The sequence below is a fragment of the Bidens hawaiensis genome, unplaced genomic scaffold (assembly GCF_021521415.1).
Source record: "Bidens hawaiensis isolate Kalapana, Puna unplaced genomic scaffold, B.hawaiensis_p1.1 tig00008945_1, whole genome shotgun sequence".
In the NCBI taxonomy this organism is placed as follows: domain Eukaryota; kingdom Viridiplantae; phylum Streptophyta; class Magnoliopsida; order Asterales; family Asteraceae; genus Bidens; species Bidens hawaiensis.
This window is the reverse complement of record NW_027491649.1, coordinates 926,153-945,727: the sequence shown is the minus strand read 5'-3', so window position 1 is coordinate 945,727 and position 19,575 is coordinate 926,153. Positions and strand designations below refer to the sequence as shown.

Here is a 19,575-nt window from a genome sequence, read left to right as displayed (position 1 = left end):
ATCCAACTATCTAAGTAAAGAGTAATAAACCTTTCAAATCTGGAGATTTAGTTAGCAAATTAAGCAGTCTTTTCATATTATGAAGAGCTTCTCAAAACCATATAAATGTCCCCTTTGCCTTTAAGTCAACTCATTTGACTTGAGTCTGTATCCAAATCATTATGGCTCCCAAGTCTGTATGCATTTTGATGCTGAATTAAATAGAGCTGATAAACTCACCCAGATCCAGATGGTACCCGAATTAAAGCTATACACAAAGCTACTTCAAACTATTACAATTAGGCATAGTGTTTAAATGCTTCACATGTAAGTTGAACAGGCTCTCTTAGATATCAGTTAATCAGTTGATTTAACAACGACTTATAAATGAGACTAATTTTAGTCTAAACCCGTTACCCCAGGATCGGCCTACTTAGATCTATTTACCAGATATACTTATAAATATTAAATAAAACCATAATCAAGACTATTATATGCTATTAAACATCTCTATACATGATAAGTAAGCTAATAACCATCATTGTCAAACAATAAATATATATTTAACACCATTCATTTGACCAGCAAAAATAGCAACTGTGAAATGGACAAGAGTTCTTTGACGAACACCTACTGTGCATCCAACATAAAGATTGTATTACTCTAGTGCTTCTTTCTTCGTCCTGGAAGCTTCTCTGTGGCTAATCTGTATATCCTATCAACACAAAACGATTAGTAAGGCGTGATGGTTATACTTATAAGTGAAAGAGAAGATACGTACCAAAGCGAGTACATGAGCGGCTATGAGAACAACTACAACAAAGGGAACGAGTTCAAGGATCCATGGCTTTTTGTTGCTGACTAGGATTCGCCATAGAAATAACAAAATAAGGTAACGGACTCAACTTTTTGTTGGTAAAGCAGAGTGACGGAAGAAACTTACTTTACATCATCTGTCACTAGGTTCGATTATTTGATTAAAAAAAATGTAAAATGTTACTAGGTAAAACAACAAATAAATTATCTTCAACCAAATAATAAATCAACATAAATAAAATTAAAAAGAAAAATAAATTATTCCAACATATACCGATATACGTCTTCATCAGTCCTTTGTTTGTTCCTTCATTTCTAATGCTATATTAAAAAAATTTATTTAATGTTACATATACAATGAACATGTTTTTATGTTTTAAAGCGTTAATAATATTCGGATGGTCCGAAACCCAAAATACAGAACCATGAACAGACCCGGATTACTATAGTTCGAGTTCACGTTTTCTCAGGTCGAAAGTGACATGTTTGCTTTACACAATGTTTTGTTCATTTAACAATTGTACACAACGTTTTACTGATTTGATGTTAATAAGGTAGGCACTTACAAAGCTTTTATTTTCTAATTGAAGACTTGATTTATTTATTCACAACTTAACACTGAACAGAACCAATTTATCAACCCTGAGTCCTAACCCGTTTATTTATCACATTTACACTCTTCTTTATCTTTGGTAAACAGATATATCAATTACATATTTGCTTTATATGAATCTCATCCAAACACGAACAAGAAGATGATGAAGTAAATGATTTTATTGGTAAAGCCATAAAGGTACACTTTATCACCAAACCAATATTTCTTTTCCCAAGCATTGATAGCATTCCATCTATGGGCTGTGTGTAACAAAATAATTTAGGCTTCAAACTTTAAAACACAAAAACATACTAAAACACAAAGATACACCAACAAACAACATGTAGCCATACAAAATTTTAATTTATCGGCGACAAACTTCAAACATTACCCCTTTTTCGGTTTCTTCAGAGCCTTCTTTCTTTGTCCAAGCATGTATCCATACAAGTGCGGAATCCCTGTAAAAAAATTGTTCATTTAATTTATAAAAGATACCGTTAGTCCGTTAACAAACTTATACATTGATCATACATGTCATAACTAATAACCTTACCTGGTAAATAAATTGCAAGCACAACGATCGCGCAATAAAAATAATCAAATGAAAAGTTCCATTTGTTTGGCATCCTTACAGAATACAATCCGGATTCCTGAACAAACAAAAATCTTTATTTAAGAGGAAACACCAAATATATATGCATATATAGGTTCATAAAAGTAGGGATGTAGACTTGTTACCTTCATATAAGGTAACGCGCTATAAATCATACCAATTTCACTAGAAATACCAGTTGGATACAACACCAAGAAAGTGCTATACCTGCATATGTAACAGAAACAGATTAAAAATAATATGACCATCATAAATATATAATATATCTCGAACGGTCAATGCATCAAGGTCAAACCTGAGCCATAACAGCCAGTATGGAGTATAACCGAATGCCTCCTTTGTTCCAAAGAAAGAGTACCGGATAGTCTAATCATCAAACCCAAAAACATATCTTTAAAAAACGTTTAATTCGCATTAATAAATTAAATAATTAACAACTATCCAAGACTTACCTCAGTGATACCCCAGCTGATGACCAAAGAGCTGATAAGAGGATGTTTTTGAACCTGTAACCGTCCATCTTTATCGTCAATAACCGTATTTAGAACCGAAACAATAAATAAAAAATAACAATGTAAGAATACCAACCTCAGGAAAACTATACAGAATTCCCCACACCAGATACAATCTTGAACTTATTTGCGGTAGTGTTGCTGAAACGGGCGATCTAACCAAACCTTTTGATGACAAAAACAATATCAAATAAGAAACACGCGTTCATGAAAAACAAATAAAAAATACGGTTATCAACGGTATAGAAACTCACCTATGATACCATGTAGAATCTGTTCCAAGGGTAAGCAAAAGACACAGAACGAAAACGATAACGGGTCAAATTCATCCTTGGAAAAATTATAACTTTATGCACACATGAACCATAAGCATATGCATGGTTGTAAATCCCACCTAGGCTCCAATTAATCGCTAGTCCTACCCACCGATTAGTTGCCGACTAATCGCTATTTGGTCCAAATTGAAAAAACTATATACAAAATTTGGCATATTTCAAAAACTACATATAGATTCCAATCCGATTAATTGTTAGTCCCTACCCCACCGCCCGACTAGCGCCTAGCAAGTATATGAAATAAACTCTAACCCTAAATCAAATCAAATAACAATTAACCAATACTTTTTTATAACTGTTCTGTAACTGGAAAGCAAAAACACATACTTTCCCATCTTTCAAATTTCAAGATTTCCCACAATAGAAACAATTTAAAAAAAGATAAATCTTGAATCAAACAAGGGTATTGCAGTACCTCTAAAAAGGCAGCAGATTGAGCAAATAAAAGGGGTTTCTCAACGTTACTGTAAACATGTTCATACCCAGATTCCTTTAGCGTTTTGAAGGTCAAGAACAATACTTGAAACCTGAAACAACAGAAAACAGAGTGAAAGATTAAGATTAGATATGAAGTGAAAGAAGGGTTATTAATGGGAATTTGAAGTTACCATCCGGCGAAGACAACCCAGTTGTAAGTGGTGAGATAGACTCGCCGGAGAAGAGATAAAAACCCTGCCATTGTTTAGCCGGAAGTGAGATCCAGATGCACAATGAAGCAAATGGGTATTAAATGGTGAGAAGATGTATGTGGAAATTGAAACGAAATGAAATGTCATTAAATTGATTTAGGTGAGTAGATGCACCCAACATTGGGTTTTAAGTCCAGTAGTCCTACATATATTTTATTTATTATGATTATGATTATGATTATGATTATGATTATGATTATGATTATGATTATGATTTTCTATTAATATAGATTGGGTGGGGATGGTTGTAAAAAGTATATCATACCGGTTTAATACATAAATGTAGGGTAAGTTACTCATCACATCAGGATTGGGTATCTAGAGGTGCACAAATCGGGTTATTCAAATACCCGGTTTCAGGTATGACCGGATATCAGAAAATTGGGTATTGGTAATATTCGGGTCGGGTCCAGGTATTGCCTCTAAAAACCATACCCTATGTATTGGGTTCGGATCGAATATAAAACCGGGTATTCTAAAATCGGGTATTTGAATACTCTATTTTCAATGCAAAGTTAAGCAAATACCCGATTTTAAAATCATGTATTTTGAATATCCTATTCTCAACATACCCAATTTTAGAATACCCTAAAAATGTGCAACGTTTTAAAAAATTCAATCTATCCCTGAAAAAAGGGTCGGGTATAGATTGGATTTTTTTAACATGCTGCATTTTTTTGGAGTATTTTTAAGGTATTTTTCGAGCACAGATCGGGTATTTGAAATACCCGATTTCGGGTATTCGAAACCCGGTTCCGGGTATGGAGCCGGTTCGGGTTCGGTTAATGTTTTAGTGCCGAAATGCATACCTTATTTGTACCCTACGGATAGGTACGGGTTTGGGTATTAAAAACTCGGGTTAAAAAATACCGGTTCCGGGTTATATCGGGTATGCCTATTTGTTTGTTAAAAAATATTTGTTAGGATTTTTAATACCCATTTTCTTACCTTTCTAGTTTTTATATAATTTTATGTTTAACAACTATATTGTCTAATCTCATACCATTAACATTTTTAAAACAAATCTCATACTTAGTCTCATACACAAATATATATCTCGTTACTTGAGTTTATTTCATATACTTATAGTTCATGTGTATAAAGTTATGATTGTTCCATGGATGACTTTTGACCCGTTACCATTTTCAGTCCCAAAGGTTTCGAGTTTTGGGTTTGCCAACCGGGTTCAAGTTCATTTGCAATCCCTACGTATAACACTATAACCCATTTAACTAAACAAGTCAAATGGACGGTTTGTAAATAGTTTGCAATTAAGTTGTAAACGGGTCATAAATGGGCTGGAAAGTTGCATTAATGGGTTAAATGGGTTGTAGGTGGGTTGTGGGTCGACTTTAAAAAGATATTCATTTCTTTTTATTCTAGTTTTGATCAAAAATTATTTATTTTTTTTATTATAATTTAGAAGAAACTTGATGAGATTTGACATTTTTCATTTTAACTTTTACTCTTTCTTTATCCCGGATGTGATCCGCCAAAATAAAAAGGTACGGAAGTCGTTCGGAATTCGGATCAACATGAGAGCCCAATATTAGTCAAGTTAAAAATGACAATCAAAATAGTTGTTATTTTCATGTTTTGTGCGTTAGGACACAATTACCAAATCTTTTAGAAAAATGAGTCTTTTATATGGGGTCCTGGGACACCAAGAAAATTAAAAACGTTCAACAACCTGTTCGTCGACCGTCAGGGATAGGTCTATTCACTGGGGATATGCCTCAAGAGTTGTTATTTTTTTGTCTGTTTCTTGTTTTTCTTTTGTTGTTTTTTTTTTTGTCTTTTTGTTGCTTTTTGTTTTATTTTGTTTGTATTTGCTTTTGTATTAGTAATTTAAAAAAATAAATTTTTTTAATATTTTTGTTTTCAATAATCGGTTATACTTAATTGGCTTGATTTTAAAATTGCAACGAAACAACATAAATAAAAGTATATGTATATATACATATTAAACCCATTGAAACGAGTTCGTACAAAAACAAACAAGTGGGGAATGTCGGGATGAACCAGAAAAGTTTGGGTAGAGCCGGATCTAAGCGTTGGCTAGGTAAGCGCCCTGTAGTAAGAGGAGTAGTTATGAACCATGTAGACCATCTACATGGGGGTGGTGAAGGGAGAGCCCCAATTGGTAGAAAAAAACCCACAATTGTAAAAATCAATCTAAATTGTAGCACCACTTGTGTCGTCGTCTCGTCTGCGTGTGGTCGGCCTATCCCCAGCATCATCTTCGTCGTCGTTCTACCGTCGTTGTAACATCTCAGATTTTTCGTATTTGTATTCGTTTATGTTTACCCGACTCGGGATTTTAATTTAGATTTGTATTCGTTCTACCGTTTTTGTATTCGTTTATTGGAACAAGAAATCAATCTAATTTTGTACTATAATAACTTATTTTTATTATAATGATTGTTGCAACCAATAAACGAATTTCTGGACTATATTATTTAAACTAAATTATCAAAAAAAAAACATAAACCCTACTGCAAACTCAGTCTTCATCCCAAAATTTCGTGAATTAGTGTTCTATTAGTGATTTCTTTCAAGATCTTCAACTTCCGGTTTGACTTTGGTGCTTCAAAGTCCTTTGACTCGCTGGGATAGGTCTTCAAAAAGTGTGCACGATCCCGCTAATGTAAGCATCAAGATCTGACTTTTAAATATTTGTTCGGTTTAGGTGGTTTGGGACTTGATAAAGTACCAAATCCAAACCTAACTTACCTTAATATTTTAATATATGAATTACTTTAATAAAATCAGTAGCTTAAACAAGTTTGATAATTTTTATTAATTAAAGTCCCAAACTCCGGTTTAAGCGAGTGTAAATCGGCCCGATCTTGGTATTAAACCAAGTTTGGTTCCAACGCACCATAAACTTATAAATTTAAATAATATAAAATAAAACATAAGTTAAAAAGGTTAGAAAATATTTTTAGTGATTTGAACAGTGACTAGCTCGTTAAAAAGAGAAGTTCGAATTTTACACGGTTTTTACCCGAAACTAGGTTTAAAATAAAAAAAATAAAAAAAAATTATTATTTTTAAATTCCGAATACAAAAGCAAAACAAAAACTAAATATATATAAAATAAAATAAAACGACAACAAAAAGAATTAAAATAAAAAACAAAAAAAAGAAAAAAAAAACCCGACTTTTAAGGCCTATCCCCGGTAGATATTAGGTTCACTCTTCAAGACCTACATAGATATAATGGCAAAAGATACAAATTACAAACTCATGATGAAAATGAATTTAAGAAGTTACATCAATCAACCTAGTACAACCATTGCGTAAACATAAGAAATTGTTTTTCTCTAGCCTTTTATCCATACTCGATATCATGTTGCTGAAAAGTTTGTTGAAATTTTTTTCTCTAGCCTTTTATAAGACCTAAAACGTAGCCGAGATGATGCCCTGATTAACGGTTCTCTCTATGCTCCATTCCTGATAATAGAAAAAGGAATATAACATTTATTTTGTTATTGAGTTAGCCCGGGTGACCGAGCTTTATTCATTACAATAGATCTTTTATTAAACACGCCAACAAGTCAATAAGTTATCTCTTATGCACCACGAATTTATAACACTTCAAACTGCATTTGCAGTGCTACCCGATATAAGAATTCGTTCCAAAGACTCCCTCCCAACGTCGCATATAAAACGATTCAAATTTCCTATCAAAACGTTTCTTTTGATTAGTGCAACTTTTGTAGGAATTTTGTTAAGAGTTGCTCCAACAAAAGAATTAACTTTTATCAGAAACCACTTTATCCAATCATGAAGGTATGCATCCAAAACAACATATCTTTTTCAAAATTTCTTATAACAAACCGTATTGAGGATTGACCCGAAGGATCCCCATCACAACTCCAAGCATGAAAATGATAATTAGTTTTATGTTATAGTAACTTTTCTTCATAATTAGGTTATATTAATTGTTTTTGAACGAGAAATATATAGCATAATAGTTAACGGATTGAAATATTATTTTGTTAACAAAAGTTGAATGTTAATATTCCAATAATCTAAATTATAATTTTGATTAATAGAATGTAAGGGTCAAGGTTTGCATCCTACTTAGTAGCCTCGAAATATAGAAATGCAAAGAGTTACTTTATGAGATATTAATTAATAGTGGCAGCGAAATAGGTGACGCTAACATTTTTCTGATTTTAAACAAAGGTGATATAGGTGTCGAACTTTCAACATCAAATTGTCATATTATTATGAAAAGGGAAATTGAGGTGGCCCAAAGTATCTACTATAGTTGTTATTGCCGACATATGATTTTTTCGTTGAAAAGTAGTTGGCTAGTTGCAACCAAAAGTCCAAAATGTTTCATTGGCCATCTTGCTTCTAAATTTCTAGTTTGTAGCAACATCTTCAATTCCAACCAACACTTGTAAAATTTAGTTATGAGCTAAATAAAATTAATAAAAACACAATAAATCAAAATTCTCATTTTCAGCCTGTCTTCTTGCTCTACCGAATTATCATTCATATTCTTTTTATTGGTTGACTGGGTTATTAAAATCTTAACATAAAACAAACAACAATTTACATGCATACAGTCGTACATAATATAAATCATGTTAACTCATTGTTAGCTACACAATTAAAGTTATAACAAAGTATAATTAATTTTCTTGTACATTAAAAGTTTTTATTTATTACTAAATGGTTTTAGTATAGTCGATACCGATGAGAATTATTGTGTGCCGGTGAGAGATCAAATACTTATGAGAATTATTGTGCGTATCGAAAGAGGAACACAATCGATAGCATTGCTTGTTTTCTCCTTTGCTTCGTAAATTTACATGTTAAATTCACTTTGTACATGATCATGACCATGTATATATAACTTGAAGTATATAACCCAATGAAACTAGTATGTTTGATTGTCAATCATTGAGATAATTAGAAACAATGAAGATCAAACTTTATTAAACAAAACTGAATATGTTTATAAGGCAATTTATATAACTGTAACCAAGTTTTCCGAGTACATTACTAAAGTCACTTATTTTTTTGTCTAAAGTTTTTCCCCAATCATTATATCTTACAATCTTATATGACTTTTCTTTTATTAATTTTTAAATGTTTTTAAAATTAAGTGATGCAAATAAAACATATTTGAATATTAATTACTATTTGTTGATAATTATTTTAGTTTGATTAAAGTTTTACAAATATATGAAAGTTTGTTAATATTTAGTGATTGTTTTTTTAGTTTGACTTACAATCACTAGTAGAAAAACGAGCTTTAGACACGGCTGTGTTTTCTTTTTTGACGTGGTTGACACCCAAAACCGCATCAAAAAAAGGTTTCATGATATCACAAAAATCTACTTTGTAAAAAAACCGCGTCTAAAGCTACAAAACCGAGTCAAATGATATGGGGCTCATTTTTTAGCCGCGTTTTTGGTATAAACCGCGTCTAAAGCTCTAGGTTTTAGTTAACCATAATACACTTGTAATTTGTAGTAATTTTTTCTAATAAATAAATTTGAACTGATATATAATAAACATGTAACAAACATCTGGTATTCTGTAAACTTGAAGAAACAAATAAAACTATAAAATTAAGGGAATTTAAAAAATTTTAAAGGGTTTAAAAATTCATATACTTATATTTCCATGTTCAAAATTCAAAATTATGGATAGGCTTTTAATGCTTTTAAATACATAAAGTTTGGATTATACATTCCAAATTTAATAAAAATGAAATCTTAACATTTGATGCTTTATCATGTAGAAAGATATGTTTTATAAAAAAATAGATAATAGAAATACTATGTGAAAAAAAGAGGCGGTGGACAATTAGAAAATATGTAAAGATGCCGTAAACAATCTAAGACGTAAATAGATTAAAGATATCAGACCTGGTTACTTGCAATACGAATGCCATTATAGGGTCGGGCGTGACCTAAACCAATTAGACCTGGTTAATTATTTACAATAGGACTGATTATCGAATCATGAGAATGCACGAAATGGGCCCGAATTGGATTTACTACTACAAAATAACAAACTACATAAGGTTGTGTGTAGTGGGTGACATTGGGGTTTTTTGGACGATATTGGGCTATAACACCGCCCCACAAGCGATAGGGGGGGGGGGGTTTGGCAATTCAAAATGGGTAGCGAAGCAACTTGCTGCTCGATTACCTTCTGTTTCGATGTAATCACTACCTTTCTGACAATATACATGATATTTATATTGTTGGTATTATAGCAACAACAACCATAATAATAATATACATTTTCTTTTAAAAAATAAATAAATTGAGAATTCTAAAAAAAATGGTGCAAGACACGGACACCCGTTTTTGGATTTGACCCACATTATCTAACTATATAAACTCTATGACTTGGGGTGAGCAAACATGTTAGACGCCCGAGCCGAACTCGTTTAGTGTTATTCTCAGGATCCAAAAACCGGCCTTATTGTAAATAATTGGATTTAATCGGTTCTGGTCTCGCGAGTTTTACCCGATTTATGCTCATCCCTAATTACCCGAGTTTCTAGTAACGTATTTTTTAATTTAAACTTTCTTGAGATATTCGTGTTTAAAATTCATAATTATGGATAGAGTTTTAATGATTTTAAAAATTGAAAATTTTATTTATGTTATATTAGATATGATATTAGTAATAAATAAGCAAGATATTTTAAAAAGAAATATGATTTATACATATTAATATGATTTTAAACGTACAAATTTGGATTATACATTCCAAAAATCTTAAAGTTTGGTGCTATATGTAGCAAGATATTTAAAAAAATAAAAAGATAAGCCCTGCTTGATTTCAAAATAATAAACCATGTATTCATTCTTGATTTGCATTGTATTTATAAAAGAAAAAATAAAATATAAGTACTGTGTGAAATAAAGGGTGGCTAGTTCCCAAAAAAATTAAAAATTAAAGTGGCGCTAACATTATCCTACCAAATTCCAAAACCCTAACTGAAGAAACACTAACCGGACCCCGGGCAGATTACGGATAATCTGGGGGTTAGATAGATGTTTCCTACGAGGGGTTAGTCCCGGCAAAGATGGTTCTTCTGATAACCTGCAAAACAGACACCGTGAGCTCGTCACTGAGAAGGGGGGGTTCCTCCTTGTGACCACCCTCCGGCGTGAGAATCAGACTAGATTACTCTTGAATATAAATGTATATTAAGAGATTGCTAGAGCAGATATCAGGTATAATATGATGATAATGTGATAAGATAAGATGATCATACCATTTGGGGTATTTATAGCCGAAGGTAGGTTTCCAAGGAGGTGTGGCCGGCTGAATAGTATTCCTGTTCTACCAACTGTGGCCTACGCACGTGCCCTGCTGGTAGTTGGTGGGTAGGCAGCGGCTGATAGTGACCAGGCCTGCTGTGTACTATTCCTTTTTCCACCAACTGCCGGCTATGCACGTGGTATGACAGGAGTTGGTGAGTAGGCAGCGGCTAATAGTGACATACAGTACAAGAGCATGCTGCTCGTCATACTGTTGTCAATAAGCTGTCGTATCTTTAGTCAGATCTTTTGCCCATACCTCGTCAGGTACAGTACAGAAGATCTTCCCGTATCGTACGGACTGGCTTATTTGGGCGGGAGTATTCCCCCTCCCGCCTTTGTGCGGGATTGTTCCCGGCTTTGCTCATTCCTTCAGGTGACAACTGAGTGATTGAGAGCTAAGTGCCTTGTGCGTGTAGCCTTGCTGCGCGGGTGATGGCTTGTATCCGAAGCTGCGGGAACAGGCAGTGTACTTCACCATTGGGAGGCATTTCCTGCGGGAACAGCTTGCGTACTGCGCGTAAGGACGTCACGTCTCTGAGCATGGTGGGTCCTGCGGATCCAGTTGGTTTCTGCGCAGACGTCCCTCTTCAAGGTGAGTCTTGCGGGTCCAACTGGGCTCTGCTGGGACCTACCTCTTCAAGTCCCCCCAGTCCAATGTTCTTCTCATGAATGTTTAATAAAGTGAGGTGAACTTTTGGACTTAAGCAAAGGGTTTTGAAAAGGGTTTAGTTTTAAGGTTTTCCATGGGGATTCTTCCCGCGGAAGTCCTTGTCACTTGCAGAAATTCCCGACTTTCCTGCTTGATCTTTGGGTATGATGCGGGTAGGTCTGTAACCTCCTCGCAAGTCAGGAGCGTTGAGTCCCACTTGTGTGGATTCTCCATGAGGTTTTGGTAGTTTTGAACATAGTGATCAATTATGTTAAAACCACCAATTCCATCCTGGAGCTTCAAACAATGTAGTTCTCGACGTTCCCGCTATGTGGGGATGTTATTTCCGTTTCCGCAAGCATTGCCCAGAAGATCCTTCTTGGTTTCAATTCCCTGCGGAGCGCTAGGTATGTTAAGGGTTTTGCCTTGACACTGTACCCGCGCTCGTCTTACGGTTACTTTACTTCCAAGGTATTCCTGGCGTCAATTCCCTGCGGGTGCTAGGTATGTGAAGGGTTTTGCCTTAACACTGTACCCGCACCCGTCTTATGGTTACTTGGTTGCCAAGGTATTCCTGGCGTCAATTCCCTGCGGGTGCTAGGTATGTGAAGGGTTTTGCCTTAACACTGTACCCGCACCCGTCTTATAGTTACTTGGTTGCCGAGGTATTCTTGGCTTCAATTCCCTGCAGGTGCTAAGTATGTGAAGGGTTTTGCCTTAACACTGTACCCGCACCCGTCTTATGGTTACTTGGTTGCCAAGGTAAGGGGTATTTTCCCGCTTACTTTTGAATCTTTTTGAATTTTTTTTGAAATTCGAAGAGTTGGTGAAAGGATAAGAACAGTCCAAACCTCTGAAACGTCGTGCGACGGTTTCTTCTGACTGTGTCAGGACGTGCAGGAAGTTATGGTGACGTGACAGTACATGGTCATTCCAGACGCCTTTTCAGGCGCGTGGGCGCGATTTTTCGGGCGCGTGGCCGCGAAATTAATGGTACGCGTCCTTTCAACAGCTGTTGCCAGCTTGCTTTTTGCCACGTGTCATAGTTTCATTGCACCTTCGATTTCTCTCTCTTCCGCATTAAATTCATCGCATTAATTGCGATTAGTATATAAAGGGGGAGGGGGTTCTTTGTAATCCACACTTTCACTTTTCTCTTCATCTTCAAAACGATTTCCGGCGAATACTCACCTTTTCAGTCGAGCATTCTCTTGAAATCGTTTTCTTCTTTCATCTGCAAGATGTCTTCTCACGATCTCGAAGCTACAGCCCAGGAGGCTGGAGTGTTCGCCGATGACAAGAGTACTGCTGGCGAGTGCCAGTGTGCTCTGCCTGTCGATCTGTATCAGTACATCGTCAGGAAGTTCATGCTCGAGTCTCTCGAGCCTGAGTTTCCTGAACCCCATCAGACGGTGTATGATGCCCCTAGAGGCAAGATCGGGGTATATGCTGCATTCTTTGTCTATGGGAATCTTAGGTTTCCGTTGACAAAGTTTGTGTACCGTGTCCTGGAGAGGCACGGTGTACACCTGACCGAGGTGCACCCGATGGCGATCGCCAAGATTCGCCACTTCGAGTGGGTGTGCCGGATTCTGGGCATTGAGCCCTATGTCGACCGCCTGATGACCTCCTACTCTTGGTGGTGCATCCAGGGGTGGTATACGCTGATAACCCGGATTAAGGGTTTGAAGATTTGCGCAACCGAGCGCAGTCTTCGCTCGTGGAAGCGGGAGTTCTTCTACATCTCCGCTCGCGCCATCCCCCTTGCCATGAAATTCAAGAATGGGCAAGCACTTCCCAGCCTTCACGCCTCCAACTACCAGGAGGCGGAATGGTTCTCGAAGATATCCCGAGTCCAATCTCCGGTTTACCGGTTTGCGGAGTCCGGGATGGTGATGCTCGGGATGAGCCGGGTGTGGAAGGATGCGGATGCGCAAAAGATCCCAATCGTCCTTGAATACGATTCGAACTCTGTTCCTTACGGTATGCTCTGTTTCTTTTTGTTGATTTAGAATCTCTTCTAACTTCTTTCCTGTTTATTTCAGAGGGGAACGACTTACAGTCGCTCCTGTATCCGCGGGAGGCTGACAGTCCCGCTCGGATGGGTACTCGCGCTCTAGACGAGAACGAGTTGCCCATCCTTGAACAGACGGCGGATCGGTTCGTGGAGGTCTACCCGCTAGGCCACGAGATCCTGAGCGCCAGGCGGCCAGGTAAGGCGCTATTCAACCATCGACCCCTCAATGTTGAAACCTCTGCTGGAATTCCTCTAATCTTATGTTCTGATGAGGAATCCGCAGATGGTCCTCCGTTGGTGCGGAAGAAGAAGGCTGCCGGCGGGAAGGGGAAGGAGAAGGTGGCCTCCACTGCCGATCCGGTGCCTCGGTCTGACTCAGAGGCCGAGAGCGAGGAGGTGGCGGGGAACCCCGGTGGTGATAAGACCACCGCTCCGGAGGCTGCGACGACTGTCACCTCCGGAGAGCCCAGGATGACAATGGTGAGTGGCGTGAAGAGGCTGGCTCCATCGGGTTCATCCCCGCCTGTCCGCACTTTTAGGCTCAAGAAAACCCGTAAGTACAAACTTTATTTTTAACTTCATAGCTTTCCATCATTAATACTTCTTCTTTGTGCAGGCGTGGATGTTGACGCATTCCAGGGTGGAGCGCAGAGGAGTACCCCTCCGCCCATGACGGTAGGCTTGGTCAGCCTACCTGAGGCGACGACCCAGGCGGCTGCGCCTGCGCCTGCTTCTGCTGGTTCAGTTGCTCACTCCGTTGAGCCGACTGTTCCAGCTGTGATGACATCACCGCCGGCTGTCAGTGCCATTTTTACCGCATCTTTCACTGAGCCGGCGGTTACTTTTGCTGCGGATTCCGCAGCGGCGACCGCGGCGGCTTTTACCATGCCTCCGTCATCGGCAACGACGGCCGATCCTTCAGGTATGCATGGGGCTTATCGCCAACCTCTGCCTCCTTCCCATCTGCCTGACCTCTTGGATGGATTTCCCTTGGATTCAGGTGATGGGTTCGGCGGCTATCGGCCTGTTGTTGACCCTACAGGTGCGTAGGGTTCTTTTGGCCCTTTTCATATTTTTATCATCTTTTCCTAACTGCTTTATGTTTTTTGCAGTGTCGGATTCCAATGAAGTGTATGTTCCACGATGGAACATCCGCCGAGGAACAACCCTTCGCACACCTGTGGAGTGCGTGGAGTGGGCTCGTCACGCAGCTCCCAGTGGTGCGTTGGGGGAAGCCATGGCTAGCTACCAGGAGGGTAGGCTAACCAATGAGCTTCGGGTTCTCCTGGCCCGGATGCAGCCGCGCGTCGAGCTGCTTTGTCGTGAAAACGACAAGTTAAAAGCAGCTCGCCTTCAAGAAGTAGCTCGGGTGCGGGCTGTCCGGGAGGAGAACGTAAAGCTTACCGCAGTGGCTGCGGAAAAGGAGAAGGCCTTCAATGTGACATCTGCCCCGATCCGACCCGACCCAGGTACCCGTTTCTCTGATCCGATCTCTTTCTTTTATGATTTAACATTTATTTATACTTATATTTTACTTTTAATAATAATAATATATTTTTCCTTCCCGCATCTTTCTCTCTCTTTCTTTCCGCCGTCCCGTCCCTCTTCTTCTCTCTTTCCGCCTTCTTTTCCCTCTTGTCGCCGTCCCGCCCTTAAGCCTTGTTTCCCTCTTTTTTTATTAACTCGTTGCTTGTCCTTTGGTTCTTCCCGCCTAAGGTTGTCTGCGCAGCTCCACGCGCCAGACTCCTTACAAGGAAGCCTGCGTGAAGACCAGTTGTTCCTGCGATACGCGAGGCGAACTGTTCTCGCAGCGCGCTAAGAATTGTAGTTCTTCTCGCAGCGCGCTAAGAACGGTAGTTCTTCCCGCGACGCGCTAAGATTTGTAGTTCTTCTCGCAGCGCGCTAAGAATTGTAGTTCTTCTCGCAGCGCGCTAAGAACGGTAGTTCTTCCCGCGACGCGCTAAGAATTGTAGTTCTTCTCGCAGCGCGCTAAGAATGGTAGTTCTTCCCGCGACGCGCTAAGAATTGTAGTTCTTCTCGCAGCGCGCTAAGAATGGTAGTTCTTCCCGCGGCGCGCTAAGGATAATAGTCCTTCCCGCGGCGCGCTAAGGATCGTTCTGTCTGCCTTCGCCCTCGCGCGTGCGCTCAAGCCTTCTCGCGCTAAACCCTTTGAGTTTTCTTCTGTTTAATCTAGCCGTTTACTTTTGTGTTGTCTTATCTTCTGTGCTGTTGACCTGACCTATCTTATGTCTGAAAAGCCACTTTTGGCGCAGCATGCGCACCAACCCCATTGGTTGACAGAAAAAGTGACTGACAGTATCTTTTGAGATCTGCTTTTCCATGCTTGACCAGTACCTTTATCTGACCCGCCCATGCCTGTTTACTGTTCCCTGTCAGCTTTCTCTTGTCCCCTGCAGCTGCCATATCTTTTGATATCTTTTGCTTTTGGAATCTTTTACTTTTTGGAGATCTTTTCCTCTTTTCTAGGGATTGTGTTCCCTAGGGTTTCTCTATAAATAATAATATTATTTTCCTAACACATCACACACAAACACTTAATTTAACCTCCTCCTTGCTCTCTCTGCCGTCTTCCTCTCTGCCTCCGTCTTCCTCCCTGTTCTGCCCTGCTTTTCCGGTAATATATATTATATATAATAATTTACTTATTAATTATGCTAACTTATAATCAAGACTTAAAACAAATCATTAAAACAATAATCTTATTTATAGGTTAACTTGTGCTTGTTTAAAGTTGGTTCTTGCTTTATCTTACACCGCATCGTTTATCAAGTGAGTAATCTCGTACCTAATCCCTTTTTATTTTAATGTTTTGGGATGTTCATGTGTTCGTACAAACTTAGAGTCTTAATCTGTTTATGAACTTTAGTCGCGCAGTATCCCATGTGTTGAGGACGTAGACTTGGCTGTTTATTTGTATGTGTGGATCATTAACCGTCTTGTCAGTCTATTCCGCAGTTCTCATGGTACCATTAGATGAACACGGGAGAACTATCGTTTATGATTTTCTCTTTTGTTTACACTTGCACAGTCTTTCTTGTTTGTGAGCTCAATTGTGAGCACTGGCAGTCTATGAATCTTAGAGTTGGTCCCGATCAGATTACACCCTTGTTGAAAACCAGACATACACATGTTGCGCGCAGATTTATTGTTATCTATGTATTGTATTAAACTTGATTTCTCACCAACGCGCAAGTGTTTGACGTTTTATTTTAACACATGTTCAGGTTTGCAGTAGCTGTTTTGGAGCTTGTGGACACGTAGGAAGTTTTCTTTATTTTGGACCTAGATTAAAATGTATCAAGACAAGTTTTTGCTGTTCGAATATTATGATTTATAATATATTGATTTATGATGATTTATGTTACCTTGTTTACTTTGCACGTGCGCGAATGAATGTATTTATTAAATATTGACACCCAATAGTGTCACGAGTAATGAAACAATATGTGGCGCCCCGATGTATAATCCGCCTTTGGTCGGGGTGTTACAGATTGGTATCAGAGCTCGTTGACATTAGGATAGGTGGTTAGACGTAACGGCCTAGAATACCTAAGAGTCCCTTCTCGCGCATGAGAGAAATCTCATGTTTGCGCGCTTATTGTTAATTACTCGTTATTTATGAATATGCTCGCGCCTGCGCAGTGTATGATTTTATGTTTTACTCCGCGATATTTCGATTTTTGTTGAATTTCGACTTTTATTGATTTTACTTACATATTCGTTTGTTGGATTTGAAAATCCGAAAAGTCATGGTGATACATGAATAGTTGATTTTCAATTTCCATTTACGATTATGTTCTGAGGTTGGAGACTTGAAAAGTCATGGTGATACATGAATTGTCAACCTCCAATACTCATTTTCTTGTATATTTTATATTGAGGATTGAAAAGTCATGGTGATACATGAATCGTCAATCTCCAATACTCGTTGCTCGTATATTTTAAATTGGGAATTCGGAAAGTCATGGTGATACATGAATTGTCGATTCTTGATTCGAATTCGTTACCTTTATTAAGTCTGCATTTAGGGTCATTTATTTTACTTTAACTTTTGACAGTAACTGACTCCGTGAAACCAAGCTTTTCGAGGTTATACTTTGCGCTAAAACCAAGATATTAACTAAAATTAAAACTTTTATAGAATGCCTCCGCTATCAGCTCGCCATCTTAGGAAGAAGGAAGCCGCGCGCAGACGTTCGCAGCAACGTTCCCAGGAAATGGCCGCCGCAATAGCCCAAGCCTTAAACCAAAACAATGCTAACACCTATGGTTACAACATTAAGTCCTTTAACGCGGGTAACCCTCCAAAGTTCACAGGCCTTGAAGGAGCCACCGTGATGCTCCAGTGGCTTGAGAAAATAGAAAACACTTTCCTCCACACCCAATGCCCCTCAGACAGACGAACCCTATATGCTTCCAGTGTCCTGGAATCTAGAGCGCTTACATGGTGGAATGGAGTAGCTCATGCGCGTGGCGCAGAAGCTGCTTCCAGCATGCTCTGGGAGGAATTTAAGGATCTCTTGACGCGAGAATTCTGCCCTCCCAACGAAGTTAAGCGCCTCGAGGAGGAATTTTGGAATCTTAAGCAATACAGCGGTGAAGCGCGCGAGTACGCGACGCGCTTCCATGAACTAAGCCTGCTTGTCCCTCACCTTGTTACCCCTTCCCGCCGAGCCATAGAGAAATTCCTTGGGGGTCTCCCAATGGAAATTCAAGATTCTGTATGGGCCAGGAACCCACTAACCCTCTCTGACGCCATCGAGTTGGCCGCTGTGCTCAGCGACAACCATGTCAGAGCAGGAACCCTGTTCCTGCGGGGAACTGAGAAGACCAAACCCACCAAAACTGTCTCTGAACCCGCAGAAACCAAACCAGAACCCTCAAACCACAACCCGAAACGTAGGCGCAGACAAGCTTACGCGCTTACCAGCCCGCCCATAGTCCAGCAACCCGCTTACCAACCTCTAGCATACGCCCCTCAACCCCTGTCAGCCTACCCAACACCTCCTGTAGTCCACAACTATACCCTAACCAATCCAGCACTCCCTGCCCCGCCAACTAAGAAACCTTACACAGGAAACCACCCCTTTTGCCCAACCTGTAGACTCCACCACCCACCTCAAGTCCCATGTCGACTTTGTAACCGATGTGGCCGCGCTGGTCACCTTGCAGAAAACTGTAGAGTCCTTCCCGCCAATCCAATTGCGCCAACACCACCAGTCTACCCGCAGAACCCACAACCAACCTACCAAAACCCACGACCCAGATCGTGCTTCAACTGCGGTGATCCCAGTCATTTCCGGAACGCATGCCCGAGACTACAAGTTCAGATTACGCAAGCGAATCCGGTGAACCAGATTTCGAACCAAGTGACACGCGGACGAGCTTTTAACATAACCGCGCACCAAGCGCAAGCGAATAATGACGTAGTTAATGGTACATTTTTGCTCAACGGATTTTATGCTTCTGTACTTTTTGATACTGGCGCCGATCGAAGTTTTATTTCTCACGCGTTTGAGCAGAAGCTTGCGCGACCGCGCAACGATTTAAAAGAAAATTTTTCAGTTGAATTGGCTAATGGCGAAACTGTTTTAATTAACTCAGTGATTAAAGATTGCACGCTTAACCTTAACGAAAACGATTTTCTGATCGACCTCATCCCCATGCCTCTTGGAAGCTTTGATGTTATCATTGGTATGGACTGGCTTACGCATAATCGCGCCGAAGTTATTTGCGCCAAGAAGATGATTCGCATACCTCGAGAAAATGGTGATCTTCATATCTACGGCGAGAAACCCTCCCGCGGTCTTAAACTTATGTCTTGCGCCGAAGCCCGAAGGCTCATGCGGAAAAGGTGTATTGCATTCTTAGCCCATGTGGTTAAACCTGCTGAAGAAAAGAAGCTTCGCGATATCCCTGTTGTGCGTGATTTCCCTGAAGTTTTTCCTGATGATCTTCCTGGTATCCCTCCCGCTCGTGAAGTCGAGTTCCGTATTGATCTTGTCCCTGGTGCTTCCCCCGTAGCTAAATCTCCTTACC

The 19,575-nt window shown here is 39.3% G+C and overlaps 1 protein-coding gene across 1 annotated transcript in view; it reads right to left on the bottom strand.

The window, feature by feature from the left end:
* Window positions 1–1,551: 1,551 nt before the first annotated feature.
* LOC143530391 (very-long-chain (3R)-3-hydroxyacyl-CoA dehydratase PASTICCINO 2-like) overlaps window positions 1,552–19,575 on the bottom strand; it is a 265,235-nt gene continuing 247,211 nt past the window's right edge. The window contains exons 2-10 of the mRNA XM_077025938.1: window positions 3,459–3,550; window positions 3,266–3,377; window positions 2,770–2,788; window positions 2,592–2,680; window positions 2,456–2,509; window positions 2,299–2,369; window positions 2,129–2,210; window positions 1,944–2,040; window positions 1,552–1,848 (exon numbers count right to left, since the gene is read on the bottom strand). Of these exons, the coding sequence (XP_076882053.1) occupies window positions 1,778–1,848; window positions 1,944–2,040; window positions 2,129–2,210; window positions 2,299–2,369; window positions 2,456–2,509; window positions 2,592–2,680; window positions 2,770–2,788; window positions 3,266–3,377; window positions 3,459–3,529 (666 nt within the window). The 5' untranslated portion in view covers window positions 3,530–3,550 and the 3' untranslated portion in view covers window positions 1,552–1,777. The remainder of the gene's footprint in view (window positions 1,849–1,943; window positions 2,041–2,128; window positions 2,211–2,298; window positions 2,370–2,455; window positions 2,510–2,591; window positions 2,681–2,769; window positions 2,789–3,265; window positions 3,378–3,458; window positions 3,551–19,575) is intronic.